The sequence below is a fragment of the Solanum verrucosum genome, unplaced genomic scaffold (assembly GCF_900185275.1).
Source record: "Solanum verrucosum unplaced genomic scaffold, falcon-dt-bn FXZP01000280.1, whole genome shotgun sequence".
Taxonomy (NCBI): domain Eukaryota; kingdom Viridiplantae; phylum Streptophyta; class Magnoliopsida; order Solanales; family Solanaceae; genus Solanum; species Solanum verrucosum.
This window is the reverse complement of record NW_026019982.1, coordinates 63,237-79,011: the sequence shown is the minus strand read 5'-3', so window position 1 is coordinate 79,011 and position 15,775 is coordinate 63,237. Positions and strand designations below refer to the sequence as shown.

Below are 15,775 nucleotides of genomic sequence, written 5' to 3'. Positions count from 1 at the left end.
TAGACCTCAACTTCAGGAGGTAGTACTGTGTAAGCTAGGGGTGTCAATGAGATAGTTCGGTTGGTTATTTTAAAAAAAATTATGTCATCCAAATTTTTGGGTATTTTATAATATATAACCAACATTAGATTTCTTAAAACCATCCCAATCATATCGGTTTCTCTTCGGTATTGGTACGGTTCGATTAATTTTTTACTTTGAAAGTATCACCTCAAAATATGATATTATTATAATATTTCTTTCCCAAGTATGTTTTTGAAGAAGTACTTCACTTCTTCATCAAGATGTCAAGAATATAAAACTTTGTTACCGTATTGTTTGATCTTAAACATTTAATAGGAGTGCTTGCATATTTTGTCGTATTGTTTGATGGAGTATCTATTATAGTATCTACGACCTAGAATATATTTATATTTGAATTTTTTAATAAAATATATTTATATATTAAATTTAACATATTATTAATATATAAAATATATTTACATATAAGGTTATTCGGTTCGGTTCGAGAATTTTTTAATTTTTTTTATAAATTAAGACCATCTCAATTGTTCGGGACGGTTATATACTTAAATAAATGTCCACGGTTTTATAGAAAAAATGATATAAATTGGTTCGGTTAGATTTGACTTGATTGGTTCGATCGATTTTTCATATTCTTTTGACACCCTGCATAAGCACCACGTCCACGAGCATCTTGCAAAGACGCACAGAGAGAAGTTTATACTGATTATGGAGTATGACTAGTACTAGTAGTACTGAAAAGCATAAAGTGTTTTTTCCCCCCTCCATTTATCTAATTTGTCCATATCCTTGGTCAAAAGAAATCGAAATTCAATTTATATATGACAAATCTCACGTGATTTGACATGTATATCGAATACATGCATCTCGCGCGATTTTGGTACAATAAGTTACTTGTAAGCAGTGGCGTAGCCACAACCACCCTAGGAATTAGGATGTCCAATTTGGATATCCTTTGTCGAAAAATTACGTTATATATATATATATATATATATGTCAAATTCTACATTTAAAGGATATATTTAAAGTTGGACACCCTTGACGAAAGTTATGCATTTGACTCAATGGTAATGGGTGTCCATTTGAATGAAGGAGTTTTGGGTTCAAACCCAAATAACACAATATTTTTTATTTATTTTGACAGCTACACACCATTATTCTTAGACACCCTTGATAAAATTTCTGGCTCCGCCACTGCTCGTAAGTAAATTACTTGGATGTGGTAGATTCTCCATATACTATCATACAGTGTCTGCACACTTAAAACTCTAAAACAAACAATAGGCAATTCTACAAGCCTTTATTAACCATATTTGGACACACTCTAAAACATATAACAAGACACTGCTTACAAGTACAAACTATATTTGTGCAGAATAAGTGGAGCACCATATTGGGGTTGCGTAGTTATAACGGAATGAGGAGCATGAGCATAAGATGGAGATAAATCGAACGAGAAACGTTGTAGGATCATAGCCAACACCATCTTTGCTTCTAACATGGCGAAGTTTTGTCCAATGCATATTCTAGGACCCCATGTAAATGGGAAGAAAGTGACTTGACCCTTCGTTGCACTTGAGACACCTTCTCTAAATCTCTCTGGATTGAATTTCTTTGCATCTTCACCCCATATCTCTTCATCGTGATGTAATAAGACTGTTGGTAAGGAGAGTAGCACACCTGCTGGTAGAGACATATCTCCTAGTACAGTGTCTTCATTAAGCCGGCGTGTAACTGTCATTACTGGAGGGTATAACCTTAATGACTCGTACAAGATCATTGTCACCTGCATATATAACATCAAACAATTGAACTAAAATGCTTTTTTTGTCTAATTTAAGCACTACCTAACGATAATACTTACAACTTTTAGATGATTCAGTCCATCAAAATCTGGTTTCCGATTCCCAAACACTTGCAACACCTCTTCTCTTGCCCGTGTCTGCCAATCATGATGCCTGCACAACAAAATTAGAGTCCATACAAGCAACGCCGATGTAGTTTCTTGTCCAGCAAAATAGAACAACTTGCATTCTTCAATGACTTCTTCAATGCTCAGTCCGAAATTCTTGTCTCCATGCTGTTCGATTTCTTTAAAATTTGATTCGAGCAATAAACCAAGTAGATCCTCGTTATTCGCCTCTCCTCCTTTCATTGCCTTCACTCTTTTATCAATAATATCTCTAATTGTAGCCTGAACATGCTTTTCGATTTCCTTCATTCTTCGATTCCTCTTTGTTGGCAAAAAACTACGAAATAGTTCAATAAACAAGAAATTTAGCTACAAGTCTTAGCGAGAGTAAACAATTTTGCACTTCTCAATGAATTTTGTATACGAGTACTATGACTATAGTTTGAGAACATCAATTTACCTCCACCCTGGGATATAAACCGAACGTACAGCTTCAATGAAATACTGAGCTTGTTCTGTTTGAAGTTCAAATATTCTTCTACCTTCTTCGTAACTACTGCCAAAAGCTGTTCGAGAGATCACATCACTAGTCAATTGTTGAAGGTGAGGCCATACATCTATCTCGCGTGCTCTCTCAACCGAAACAATGTCTTCCCATTTACTCAGCATCTCAGTACAGCTCAAACAAAAAGCTGGAAGCATATGCTGTTTTTACGAAATGGTTAAGAGACGAGTAATGAAGAGAGACACAACGTAAACAGAATCCGTTGCAGTTACAAACCTTTAGCTTCTCTAGATGGAAGGCGGGATTGATGATTTTTCTATGTTTAGCCCATTTATCTCCCTCCTCTCTTACTAGTCCTTGTGCAAGTAACTTGGTTAATGGATTTGTTTTCGTCTTTTGATAAATGTATGTTTTTGTGAATACTTCCTTTATAAGGTCAGGATCCATGATGAACACCAGTGGTTTTGGACCCAACCATATAAATGATTTCTTCCCTGAAAACAGATGATTCCCCTGTTAACTTCCAAATCGAAACAGGGCGTTTTTCCCAAACTTTTACGCGAAAATAAGTGATTTTTCAGGAGTAGCAAAAGCTGAAAAAAGTAACTTTTACATGAAAACTACTTTCGAAACCTTGGTCAAACACAAATTACTGCTCTGATATTGGCGAAAATGCGTTTCTACTCTCCAAAAGAAGCACATAAACATATTCTAAACTTTGACCAACCAGCTATAAGACTGAATGCCAGAAAAGGGGGAAATATTGAATCAACTCTCTATCCATCTCAACAACAACAACAACATACACAGTAAAATACCACAAGTAGGGTGACCTATGGCCTGGAAAGGGTAGGATGTACTCCGACCTTAACGAAAGTTCTTATGTCAAAATTTATAAAAACATACCATATTTGTTGATGGTGTCAAGAAAGAAAGGCATCGATCTTGGTGCTATATTATCATCATAATACTTTCGAAACCTTGGTCAAACACAAGTTACTGTTCTGATACTGGCGAAAATGTGTTTCTACTCTCCAAAAGTATATTTTTGTCAAAAACACATCACACAAAGAAGCACATAAACATATTCTATAAATGTTTGGCCAAACATGCTATATATAAGACTGAAAGTCAGAAAAGAGGGAAATATTGAAACAACTCTTTATCCATCTCAACAACAACAACAACAACTATAATACCACAAGTTGGGTGACCAGCTGCCTGGAAAGGTAGGATGTACTCCGACCATAACTAAAGTCCGTTATATCAAAATTTATAAAAAAAATACCATATTTGTTGATGGTGTCAAGAAAGAAAGGCATCGATCTTTGTGCTATATCATCATCGTAAAGACTCATGGATTTGGATGTAACTTCTTTAATCCTCAGAGAAAGTTCTTTTGTGTCCCCATACAATATCGAGTACGAATTGCCCTTCACACCTTGTTCTTTCAGTAACTTCTCCAATTTCTTCGGTCTGAACCAAATCCAATTCAGAACTCTCCATAGACACAACAATAGAATAATCGCTATAGCAGAACAAAATGCTTTTACTATAAATTGAACACAATCCATTTCCACAACTAGTATGAATATGGCTACTTGACTTTATTTTTCTATATTTATAGGAACTTCCCCACTAAAATCTATGTCTTCATTATTTTACTGAAAATATAATGTTTGACTATTTTTCCTGATAAATCAGACAGACAAATTGAAACGGAGAAATATTTTATTCCTACAATATTAGTGCAAGGTCGTTATCAATGACTAACAAAGTTAAAAGATTGGGTTATTATGAGCACGTACGCTAACCAATTACAATTATTATTTTTACTGTGATGTCATGAAACACGATCAAGAGTTTTTTATTTTAATTTATACTTTAGTCTTAAGAAATTTTGATTTTTAATATATACTTAAGTTTTAATAAATTTTTATTTTAATAGAAATACTTAAGTCTTAAGACATTAATATACAATCAGCAGTCAAACATGATTTCAGTCATTTTCCTCTTATTCAACAAGTAATTAACAATACTTCTTTTCTTTATTTTTTTATATAATTTTCCCCCTTTCTTCTTCTTTCTCTTTTTTTTTTTAAAGTTAAATATATTAGCTAGCTATTTTTAAGTAAATAAAATGTATAACAAATTAAATAATTAGACTGTAGCAAAATGTAATTAAGAAAAAATAATAATACTAAAATCATTTTTTTCTAATTTTATTTTTTTTTTAAATTAGGAGAGTGTGCGCATCTATTAAATGTGGAGTGGTTTTTAAAATAAAAATTTAGATACTCAAAAACTATATGAAAAGTACTACAAATTGCAATTTTTTTTCCATATTAATATGATGAAAAAATACATCTTAAAACATTAGTCAAAGTTTATATCGTTTGACTCTTAAATAAAACAATGACAACTAAAAAAGAACGAAGAGAGTATTACTTAAGTATTTTTTTTCATGATTTGGTCAATTGGCCTACCGCAATAGGGCATTCAATGAGTCACTATCCATTAGCCGAACCCTCTAAGCTAAACATCCTAAAAACATAGATGAGGATAGGAGAGAAGTGATATTCAAGGTGAAAATCGTATTTTCACCAATAAGATAACCAATTAACTGAATTATTGAGTGAAGGAAAAGGACAGATACGTTTTCTGGAATCCCCATGATAAAATTTCTCCTCTTTTTGCTTAATTCTTCTATTGTTGGTAGAACGTTGAAGCATATCATCAAAGGGGAGTTAACACCACAATCATGCACTTAGCAAGTTACAAATGGACCACTATTAAAAATTGATTTAATTTTGATATGATAAATTATTGCAGAAAAGGTAGCACCAGGCTGTCATATAATTAATGACACAAGTAATACACCGACGAAAATGTACATTTTCTGTTTTCACCAAAAAGAAATCTTTCTTTTCACTCACAAACTCGACAGTAATCAACATATACTAAAAGCAAAGGAATCACTTATAGCCTTATTCGAACTAACTCAATGACAATAAATCTCATGAAATCTTTTAAAATGCAAGAAAAAGAAGAAGAGTAGAAGATTAAAAAAAATTGTGGTTGAAAAAAAATGAAAGGAAGCCCCTCTATTTATAGTTAACAAAGGGTGGTATGAACAAGCATTTTTGTGTGTCTTATTGGAAAAGTTATGACCTTTTGAGAAGTCACAACCCTTTGGAAAAGTCACAACTTATTGAAAAAGTCACAATTCTTTGGAAAAGTCACAACTCATCGAAAAATCACAACTCTTCGAAAAAAGTCATAACTTATCAGAAAAGTCACAACTCATCGATAAAGTCACAACCTAAGTTAGGGATATAATAGTAATTTAACATTTAAGTTAGGAGTTCATGCTTTTAAGGTAATATATATATATATATATATATATATATATATATATATATATATATATATAAATAGACTATAGAAAAAAGTAACTAAGAAAAAATAATACAAAATAATACAGTAAAATCTCTATAAATTAATACTTGGTAAATTAATAAGTTCTCTAAAGTAATATTTTCCTCCGGTCCCAATTTGGGCCAATGAAAAAAATCACCAATTTCGATAAGATAATAAGATAATATATTTCGAGAAGACCCATATATAAATATATGGTCCCATTAATATCATAAATTAATAATTAATAATTCTTTAAAAGTACAAATATATCTAAGACAATTTAGTGAAATATGATTCTATTGTGTTCTATTTTTTCTTAAAATTAAAATCTGGTTGAAGCTCATCTCTAACTTTTCTTATTGTATCCAAGAGCTCTGGTGTTGTCTTTTTGAACTGCACCATAAAATTGTGAAGAGTTCTAGATGCGATAAGTGCTTCCTTACGCGTAATTGGTTCCAAAGGTATATTATCATTTTCAACTTCATCATCAAAATTTCTTTTTCCGATGGTATCCACAATGGACCTATGAACATGTATCACTTTCACCCAGATAATCCAACAGGTTATCGACATTCATTTTATTGTGGTAACTGAGATCATTAATCATGACCTCAAGTTCATGAATGACGTTTTCACAAGTGGGTTCATTCAAATTCTCTGAGATTGCATCCCCCAACGAATTTTACAATATCGAAAATAATTTGCTATTGTCTTTTGCTGAACATTTGCTGTCCAAGCAAGGATTGCAAAATTGATAGCATCCTAAACATTAATCTTTGCTGGATCAGTTTGTTCCACTTCATAGCCTTCTAATACCCTACGGTAAAATCTGTTACAAAAATACACATCTTGAAAGTTCTTATTATCCCAGCATCACAAGGTTGAATTTTGGATGTCATGTTGGGTGACAAGAAAAACAATTCAACATTTTGTAGTCCTTCAATATTTCTATTATGGGCAAGACAATTATCTACCACATAAGCAAAACTCGTATACCATACATTTTGTGGTCAAACCAACGAATATATTCATCAAAAAGCACACTTGTCATCCATGCTCTTTTGTTTGCACGATAGTGACAATTCAATAAATATGATACAAAAATTAGTAAGATATAATGATTTTGATGTATTCGTTGTACTTTATATATAATATTTTTTTTATGTGAAATCAATAAATATGATACATAAATTAGTAAGATACAATGATTTTGATATAATCAAAATTAACCTTCATTAAATCTCAAATCATTCTTTAAATTAATAAATATTAATTTATCGATCAAATAATATCTCTATAAAGTAATAAAATTTCATGATCCCACCTATATTAGTTTATAGAGGTTTTACTGTACTAAAATCATTTTTTCTAATTTTATTTTATTTTTAAATTAGGAGAGTGTGCACATGTATTAAATGGGGAGTGGATTTTAAAATAAAAATTTAGATACTCAAAAACTATATGAAAAGTACTACAAATTGCAATTTTTTCCATATTAATATGATGAGAAAAATACATCTTAAAACATGAGTCAAAGTTCATATTGTTTGATTCTTAAATAAAACGATGACAACTAAAAAAGAACGAAGAGAGTATTACTTAAGTATTTGTTTTGTGATTTAGTCAATCGGCCTACCGCGATAGGGCATTCAGTGAGTCAACTATCCATTAGGCGAACCCTCTAAGCTAAATATCCTAAAAACATAGATGAGGATAGGAGAGAAGTGATATTCAAGGTGAAAATCGTATTTTCACCAATTACAAGATAACCAACCAACTGAATTACGAGGACGATAAAATATATGGAATCTTGTTGTTGTGCCTTCTTGTGGGTGTATAGTTGAAGAAAGAAAATGAGGATACAGAATTCCAAAGTGATATCTGTAATTGTAATTTTCTCCATAAAATCAGTTTACCTAAACTATAACAATCTTTGCTCAGTGTAAATGCATCACATTTAGTTTCTTCCATTGTGTTGACTTCCAACAGTATTTTCAGCAGCCAACTTTGACTATAACAATAATTTCTCATTTTATTTTATTCCCTTCGTTTCTATTTAGTTGTCATCATTTTAGGTTTCACGTTCCTTAAGAAACTAGGTAAGTTTACTACTGTACCCTTATTTAGTGTTTTTTGAAGTCAAATTTTCAATAAATGAACACTTTGTTTTTCTATGTTGGTCAAATTGACACTTTTAAGTGTAATAAATCTCAAGGGTAAATTAGGAAAATAGTGTCATTTATGCATTAATTTTGTGAAATGACAAGTATTAAAAAAATCTATTTTAAGTTAGGACGACATGTAACGAGGAACGGAGGGATTACTAAAATTTGAAAGCAGCATGAAGTTAGGTTTCAATTATCAAGAGGGTTGACAATTCATTCAAGTTGCAAAATACTCATAATTCCATTAGTTTCGATTTCTCAATTTGCCGCAACAATGATACTTAGACTCCGTTGAAGATTTTGAAACACAATCTTGCTCTTCTTCCAAGGTATCAAGCAATCTCCTAGAAACATGGCGAGTATTAGGACAACCAACCCAATCAGAATCACTAAACACATTAAGCCGAATAAGAGTAGACATAATCCACTAGGAAATTAAATACCTTGTTTGGTCCACTAATACTACTGGCAAATCTGTTTCTGGATTAAACATGACAGAAACGGGGAATCTCGTGCTCTTTGATAAAACCAACCACACAATGTGGCAATCCTTTGATCATCCTACGGATTGTATGCTCCCCGGGCAGAGTTTAGTTTCCGGACAGAAGCTCATAGCAAGCATTTCAGATACCAATCAGAGTTAAGGTTTGTATGGTTTAACTATTCTCAATGGACATTGGGCCACTTACATCGATTCCGATCCACCTCAGTTTTACTATGTTTCAAATTATGCTGATAGTAGTTATTTCAGCTTTGATGGCCAAACACTTACTGCTCTGCAAGACCCCACCGTATTTCACCACCTCAATTCATGAAGCTTCTGCCTGATGGACAATTTATGGGTATACCAATGGGACGGATTTTATTGGAAATATATATCTGATTTATTGAGTAATACATATGTATGGAACTGTGGGTACCCAATGGTGTGCGGAAGATACAGCATTTGTTCAAATGATGGACAATGTAGTTGTCCAGTTGAAGGTAACTTCTTCAGGCCATTTAATGATAGGAAACCAGATCTCGGATGTACAGAGCTGACGCCAATGTCTTGTAACTGTTGGCAGTATCATAGTCTCGTTGAGATCAAGAATACAACATATTTTGAATCGATCTCCAATCGGGTTGAGGGGAAAAAGTTGGAAGATTGCAAAAGGGCATGTCTGAGTAACTGTTCCTGCAAAGCTGCTGTTTTTTGATATGATCAGGATGGCTCTCGGAGAGGAAGCTGCTTGTTGCTGAATGAAGTTTTCTCCCTTATAAACAACGACAACGAAGTGGACACAGCTGTATTTCTTAAGGTGCAGAATTCTTCTGGATTTCCTAATACAAATACAAAGTCCTAAGAAAAAGATACAAAATTAGTCAAAACCCGTACTTGGGCAATCTTCGCTCGTGAGCTAGCTTTTGGGATTGAGTTAGACCCACTGATTATTACTTGATCAAACTTTTTGACTTATTAAAAAAAATGCAATTTCTGCTCAGGAGGGTATATTTTTTAGTTTATTATTTTATAGCAATAAAGAAGCAACCTGAAACTTGTAAGAATAAAGAAGATAAAGGCAACGTTTATAGTCTCCATTAAAATAATAGGAAAAAGGAAGACATTAGTCTGTATTCCCACTTTGCTTTAAAATATTTAAAAGGAACCAAGTGATTTCGTGTAGCCTTCACTGTAAATAGTTATATCATATTCATCCTTCACGTGTAAAAGGGAATATCCAGATCATGACCACTTTCTGTTTGCGGAAAGTATCATATAGCAGAGGCGGAACCACAATTTTCACTTTATGGGTTCTGAATCTTATAATGACGATTTTAAAAAACTTAATGTTTGTACATATTTAATAAATTTCTTTTTTACGTAATATATTGTTTGAGCAAAAGCTACTGAGTTTGGTATCATCGAACCTGTATATGTGGTTCTAGCTCTCTGTCCCTGATTGAAAGTAGAAAAACTTTTGTAAAAAAATAATACCACATGGAATGAAAGATTTGTTGTGAGGCGACTGTCTTGTATTGACCAAAGAGACGCGTTCCCAAAAGAAAGGCATTATTAGAACACAGAAGGAGTAGCTAGCAAAGCAGATTTCAAACATTTTGTTAGCTTTAGTAAGAAATGGTTGCAGAGCAGAGTGTATTTTCCTGTCATGTTCATCATTTATCTCCACTTTTTGTCATTCAAGTTTGCTTCATCCCAGTTTTCGGGGTACCTGAATGGCAGTTATTTGAATTCTACTGCTGGACTTTCCACTTCATGGACCAACAGGCCGTATTCGTTATATGCAGATTCCACATATGGCTCATCTTTCATGACACCCATCCTTCTGAGTGGAAAGGACGGAAATAAGTACCACTTCTGTGGCTTCTACTGCAATGAACAAAGTTTCGAATGCCTTCTCGGGATCTTCTTTGCATTTCCGGACAGCTCCTTTACCGAGAGAAAGTTAATGGATTTCCAGTTGGTTTGTTCTGCTTATAGAGACCATCCAGTGAAAGCCAATGCAACCTTGCAACTAGGCCTAGATGGAAACTTGGTCTTGGCATACTCTGATGGCACTTCTGTTTGGTCCACTAATACTACTGGCGAATCTGTTTCTGGCTTAAGCATGACAGAAACGGGGAATTTCGTGCTCTTTGAATAAGCCAATCGCACAATTTGGCAGTCTTCCGATCATCCTACGGATTCTTTGCTCCCAGGCCAGAGTTTGGTTTCTGGGATGAAGCTCATAGCAAGCATTTCAGAAACCAATCGGAGTCAAGGTTTGTTTTCTCTTTCTGTTATCAATGGGAGTTGGGAAAGTTACATTGAATCCGATCCATCTCAAGTTTACTATGCTTCAACTTTTCTAGATAGCATGTATTTCAGTTTTGATGGTCAAACATTTACTACTCTGCAAGACCCTACATCACCAGCTCAATTCATGAAGCTTGAGCCTGATGGACATTTACGGGTATACGAACGGGATGAGAGAGTATTTGATTGGATAATCACAGTTGATCTTGTGCTTAATCAATATGCAGGGAACTGTGGGTACCCAATGGTGTGTGGAAGATATGGCATTTGTACAAGTAACGGGCAATGTAGTTGTCCGCCAGAGCCAACATTCTTCAGGCCATTAGACGATAGGAAGAAAGATGTTGGATGTTCACAGTTGATATCCATTTATTGCAACTCTTCCCAGTATCATTGTTTTGTAGAGCTCAAGCATATTTTGCGTTTGACTTCAGCCATGAAATAATTTCGAGCATATTGGAAGATTGCAAAAGGGCCTGTCTGAGAAACTGTTCCTGCAAAGCTGTCTTTTCTCTAATAAACAGTGAGGACGGGATGGACAGGGGAGTATTTCTTAAAGTGCAGAATTCCTCAAAAACACTGAGTAATAGCACCAAAATAGCTGGAGGAAAAAAATCAAGACCTCACACAGTGATAATAGGATCTACTCTTGGAGCTTTCTTTGGGATAATTTTAAGCATCACTGCTTGCTTTGTTATCTTCAAAAAGAGGACACACGATTCCACAAAGGCTGGGGATTTTATGGATCTCGAACCAATCTTACCGGGAATGCTAATTCGGTTCTCTTACAATGAGCTAAGAATAATAGCTGAAGATTTCAGTAGAAAGCTCGGGGAAGGAGGATTTGGCTCAGTATATGAAGGAACACTGAGTAATGGCACCAAAATAGCTGTGAAGCATCTGGATGGTCTAGGTCATGTGATGGAATCATTCTTAACAGAAGTAAATATAGTCGGTGGCATTCATCACGTCAATCTGGTAAAACTCATTGGATTTTGTGCTGAAAAGAGCCGAAGACTTCTGATCTATGAACACATGGTACATGGATCACTAGATAGATGGATTTATCATAAAAATGAAGAAAATGGGCTTGGATGGCATACGAAGCAAAGGATTATAACAGATATTGCCAAAGGATTAGCTTATCTTCATGACGAATGCAGCCAGAAGATAATTCATTTGGACATCAAACCACAAAATATCCTTCTAGATAAAAATTTCAATGCTAAGATATCTGATTTTGGTCTGTCGAAACTGATCGATAAAGACGAAAGCAAAGTAGTAACTAGGATGAGAGGAACACCAGGGTATTTGGCTCCTGAATGGTTGAGGTCTGTAATTAATCACTGAGAAAGTAGATGTGTATGCCTTTGGAATTGTGCTCTTGGAAGTTCTTTGCAGGCGAAAGAATTTAGATAGGTCCCAAGCTGATGAGGATGTCCATTTGCTAAGTGTTTTCGAAAGAAAATCAGAACAACAGCAGCTTATGGATATTGTCGACAAAAACAATGAGGATATGCAGATCCACAAAGAAGCAGTGACAGAAATGATGAGCATTGCTGCGTGGTGTCTACAGGGCGATTTCAACAAGAGGCCTTCCATTTCATTGGTGGTTAAGGCATTGGAAGGTTTGGTGTCAGTTGAAACAAACTTGGATTACGATTTCACAATCCTACCCGAGGTTGAGGATTGCAACCAACAGAGGGAAGACACTATCAGCTTAATATTGCCTTCAAATTTATCCGGTCCAAGGTGAACAATAGGCTTAAGAGGTTGTGAGTTTTTTTTCCTTTTCCCTAGATTGATCGCGTCTATCTTCCTTTGTATTTCCATCTGTCTGTTGTACATACAGTTTCCTTTGACTTTGTTAGCTAACCAATAAACTTTTCCATGGATAGAATTTTCTTTTCTAATTTGCATGTTTGTGTATACATCTTCAGATGCAGCACATTTTATATTTCTAAGAGTAAGGAGTCTACTTATTCTCTGTTAACAACAGCAAAAACTGCAGTAAAACATGATAGTTTCCATATCGTTAGAGCTTCAACTATGTCTTCACATGTGGTCGGACCAAAGAAGAACACACTGAGACAATCAGACAAGGATAAGAAACATGAAAAATCCTAAACAGACTGAAAGATAGATGAATGATACTCAATAAATCTAACGTTCTCGAATAGACAATGGGTTGCACTTTTCTACATTATGTTTCTGAAATAGTTTCGATATAATAAGGAATTATGAAAGACACAAAATGGCTTCTTGCAGCAAATAATAAGTGATAACTCAAAGGTATGGACATATGGTTTTGACTCATTAGCTATTCAATCTTGATGATAAATTATACAATTTATAACAGAATGGAAGCAAGTAATGGAGGAGCAATTATGCAGTCACACTGTTGGAACTTAACCAGCAATTTACCTAGGTCCTGACAACTGCGATGGAAGTGGTAAACTGATACCAACCACAGCTTCCCTTTCTTGAATAGCTCCGGCAACTCTTCTTGTCATTGTTGGAAATGTGAAGCTGTAATCCAAGTCAGTTTCAGCAGCGACTAAACCCTGCAACACCTTAACTACCAACGACATGGAAGGCCTCTTAGTATAATCACTTTGTAAACACCAGGCTGCAATCTTCATCATTTCCACAGCCTCTTTTTTATGTAGCTGCATGTCTTCACTGTTCTTGTCCACCATTTCCAAGAGTTGTCTCTCCACTGACTTTCTCATGAATAAACTAAGCAAATGCATATCATCCTCATCTTGATGACGATCCAAATTCTTCCGGCCACAGATGATTTCCAAGATCACAACCCCAAAGCTATAAACATCCACTTTCTCAGTAATGACCTCATGCAACCATTCAGGTGCTAAATAGCCTGGTGTTCCTCTCATTGTTGTAACTATCTTACTTTCATCTTTACCCACAAGCTTTGATAACCCAAAATCTGATACTTTTGCATTGAGATTCTGATCAAGAAGAATGTTCTGAGGTTTAATGTCCAAATGAAAAATTTTGTTGTTACAATCTTCATGTAGGTAAGCTAGGCCCTTGGCGACGTCTGAAATGATTTTTCCCTGACATCCCATGTGAGAGATTGTTCCTGTTTTCCATGAAAAATCCACCTATCTAAAGATCCATTGCCCATGTATTCATAAACCAGAAGTCTGTGTGATTTCTCAGCACAAAATCCAACAAGTTTTACCAAATTGACATGATGAATGCTACCAATTGTTGCTACCTCAGCTAAGAATGATTTCTTCACATTACCAAAACCTTGCAGACGCTTCACCGCTATTTTGGTGCCATCACTCATTGTTCCTTCAAATACAGATCCAAATCCCCCTTCCCCAAGTTTCTCACTGAAATTTTCTGTCATCACAGTGAGTTCCTCGTAGGAAAATCGAGTAGGCATTCCTGGTATTTGATCAAGGAACTCCTCCTCGTCTTCCTCAAGTCCTTTTCTACTTCTGAAAATATAGGCAAAGCAAGTTAAAACCATGAGAAGCAAACCAAATGAAGCTCCGATGGTGGATCCTACAATTGTTGGGACACGCTTTGATTTCTTCTCTGAAGAGATGAGTGGTGGAGAGGCTTGTAGGTAAGACGAGTTCTGTACTTTTATGAAAAGAGTGGTCTTATTCATGAATGATCCATCATTGTTCGTGAGCGAAAACACATCATTCAACAATGCGCAGTCACCCACTGTGTTACCTGGACCACAAAATTGAAATTGAGCTGCTTTGCAAGAACAGTTACTTAAGCAAGACCTTTTGCAATTTTCCAAATCTGTTTGGTTGGTGCCATATTGCAAGTAGAAGGGAATATAAGCTATGTCCTTAAGCTCCATAAGAATATGATATTGGGAATGTTCACAAGAGATAGGTGTGATAAGGACACACCCCTGGTTTGGCTGCCTGTAATTGATTTGCTGGAGAAAGTTAGTCTGACCAACTGCAGCTTGAGGACAAGTACACTGCCTAGTTTCACAAACAGAGTAATTTCCACACACGGTTGGATACCCGCAATCATCAATGTAGTATTTCAATAGATCAGCCTCCTCTGACCAAGATCCTCTCCAGTGATACATCCTTAAATGCCCATCATCCCCAAACCTCACGAATCTAGCATTTGAAAATGTAAAATTTAGGATTAATATCTCTTCGAAAATATTGAAGGTTCTTTCCATTGAGAAATAGAGTTGACGTGGATTTGACTCAATGTATGCTAAAAAGCCAAATCGTTGAACTTCAAGTGTGAACAAACCTTCACTCCGATTTGTTGCTGATACACTGGATCTCAGTTTTTGTCCCTCATTTATCATTTGTCCAGGAAGCCAACAGTCTGTAGGATGATCAAAAGACTGCCAAATGGTGTGGTTACTTTTGTCAAAGAGGACAAGATTTCCCAGTACTGTCAAGTTGAATCCCGCAACAATTCCACCTGTTCTTGTACTCCAAATCATAGTGCCATCTGAGTCTATCAAGAACAAGCCTCCATCTTGCCTAAGTTGCAAGGTTGCATTAGCTCTAACCGGATTATTCCGATTTGCTGACCATACTAATCTCGGGTAAGATATATAAGAACCAATGATTTGTGGGGATATAAGGACGCCAAAAACGCAAGCAGTGCCATTGTTATCACATAAGAAACCACAGGCAAACACAGTCTCGTTCCCTTCTCTCGATAGGATGGGTGTCAGTGTGACTCCATCTGTGAAGCGGGCGAGGCTATTGATCCAGGAAATGGAGGAATTGGTAATAAAAGCTTCAGGAGGTTGACAACTAATTAGATGCTGTGAAGAAAGAATAAGAGTGACACTATAATTAACAACCATTGGAGAGTTGTAATTGAAGGTTTGCTTGCTCCGCAAATTATAGCTTGGATCTTTTCACCAGTTGAAGGGCATCCCCTGTAATTTATAAAGGTGTAAGTTATTTTTTAAGTTA

The 15,775-nt window shown here is 35.2% G+C and overlaps 2 protein-coding genes and 1 pseudogene across 3 annotated transcripts; 1 reads left to right on the top strand and 2 right to left on the bottom strand.

The window, feature by feature from the left end:
• Window positions 1–1,284: 1,284 nt before the first annotated feature.
• Window positions 1,285–4,015, bottom strand: LOC125817440 (cytochrome P450 CYP72A219-like). Of its 2 annotated transcripts, none has more exons than XM_049496974.1 (5): window positions 3,730–4,015; window positions 2,718–2,935; window positions 2,397–2,641; window positions 1,889–2,273; window positions 1,285–1,810 (listed from the first exon to the last, which is right to left on the bottom strand). In XM_049496974.1, the coding sequence occupies exons 1-5, from the start codon at window positions 4,013–4,015 to the stop codon at window positions 1,373–1,375; spliced, it is 1,572 nt and encodes a 523-aa protein (XP_049352931.1). In that variant the 3' UTR covers window positions 1,285–1,372. The 2 variants fall into 2 exon arrangements, with proteins under 2 accessions (XP_049352931.1, XP_049352932.1); XM_049496975.1 differs by lacking the exon at window positions 3,730–4,015 and adding an exon at window positions 3,348–3,403.
• A 4,911-nt stretch (window positions 4,016–8,926) lies between these two features.
• LOC125817660 (G-type lectin S-receptor-like serine/threonine-protein kinase SD2-5) lies at window positions 8,927–12,579 on the top strand (annotated as a pseudogene).
• Window positions 12,580–12,802: 223 nt separating this feature from the next.
• LOC125817649 (G-type lectin S-receptor-like serine/threonine-protein kinase SD2-5) lies at window positions 12,803–15,663 on the bottom strand. Its single transcript, XM_049497211.1, is given in 3 exon segments — window positions 12,803–12,908; window positions 13,248–13,899; window positions 13,902–15,663. Coding segments are annotated over 3 exon segments (2,520 nt in total).
• Window positions 15,664–15,775: the final 112 nt, after the last annotated feature.

Excerpts from the sequence above, each read along its gene's own strand:
- LOC125817440 (XM_049496974.1), bottom strand. The coding sequence starts at position 4,015 with ATGGATTGTGTTCAATTTATAGTAAAAGCATTTTGTTCTGCTATAGCG. Across the intron at positions 2,642-2,717 it reads TCCATCTAGAGAAGCTAAAG|CATATGCTTCCAGCTTTTTG; the intron begins GTTTGTAACTGC and ends TCGTAAAAACAG. Across the intron at positions 2,274-2,396 it reads GTTTATATCCCAGGGTGGAG|TTTTTTGCCAACAAAGAGGA; the intron begins GTAAATTGATGT and ends ACTATTTCGTAG.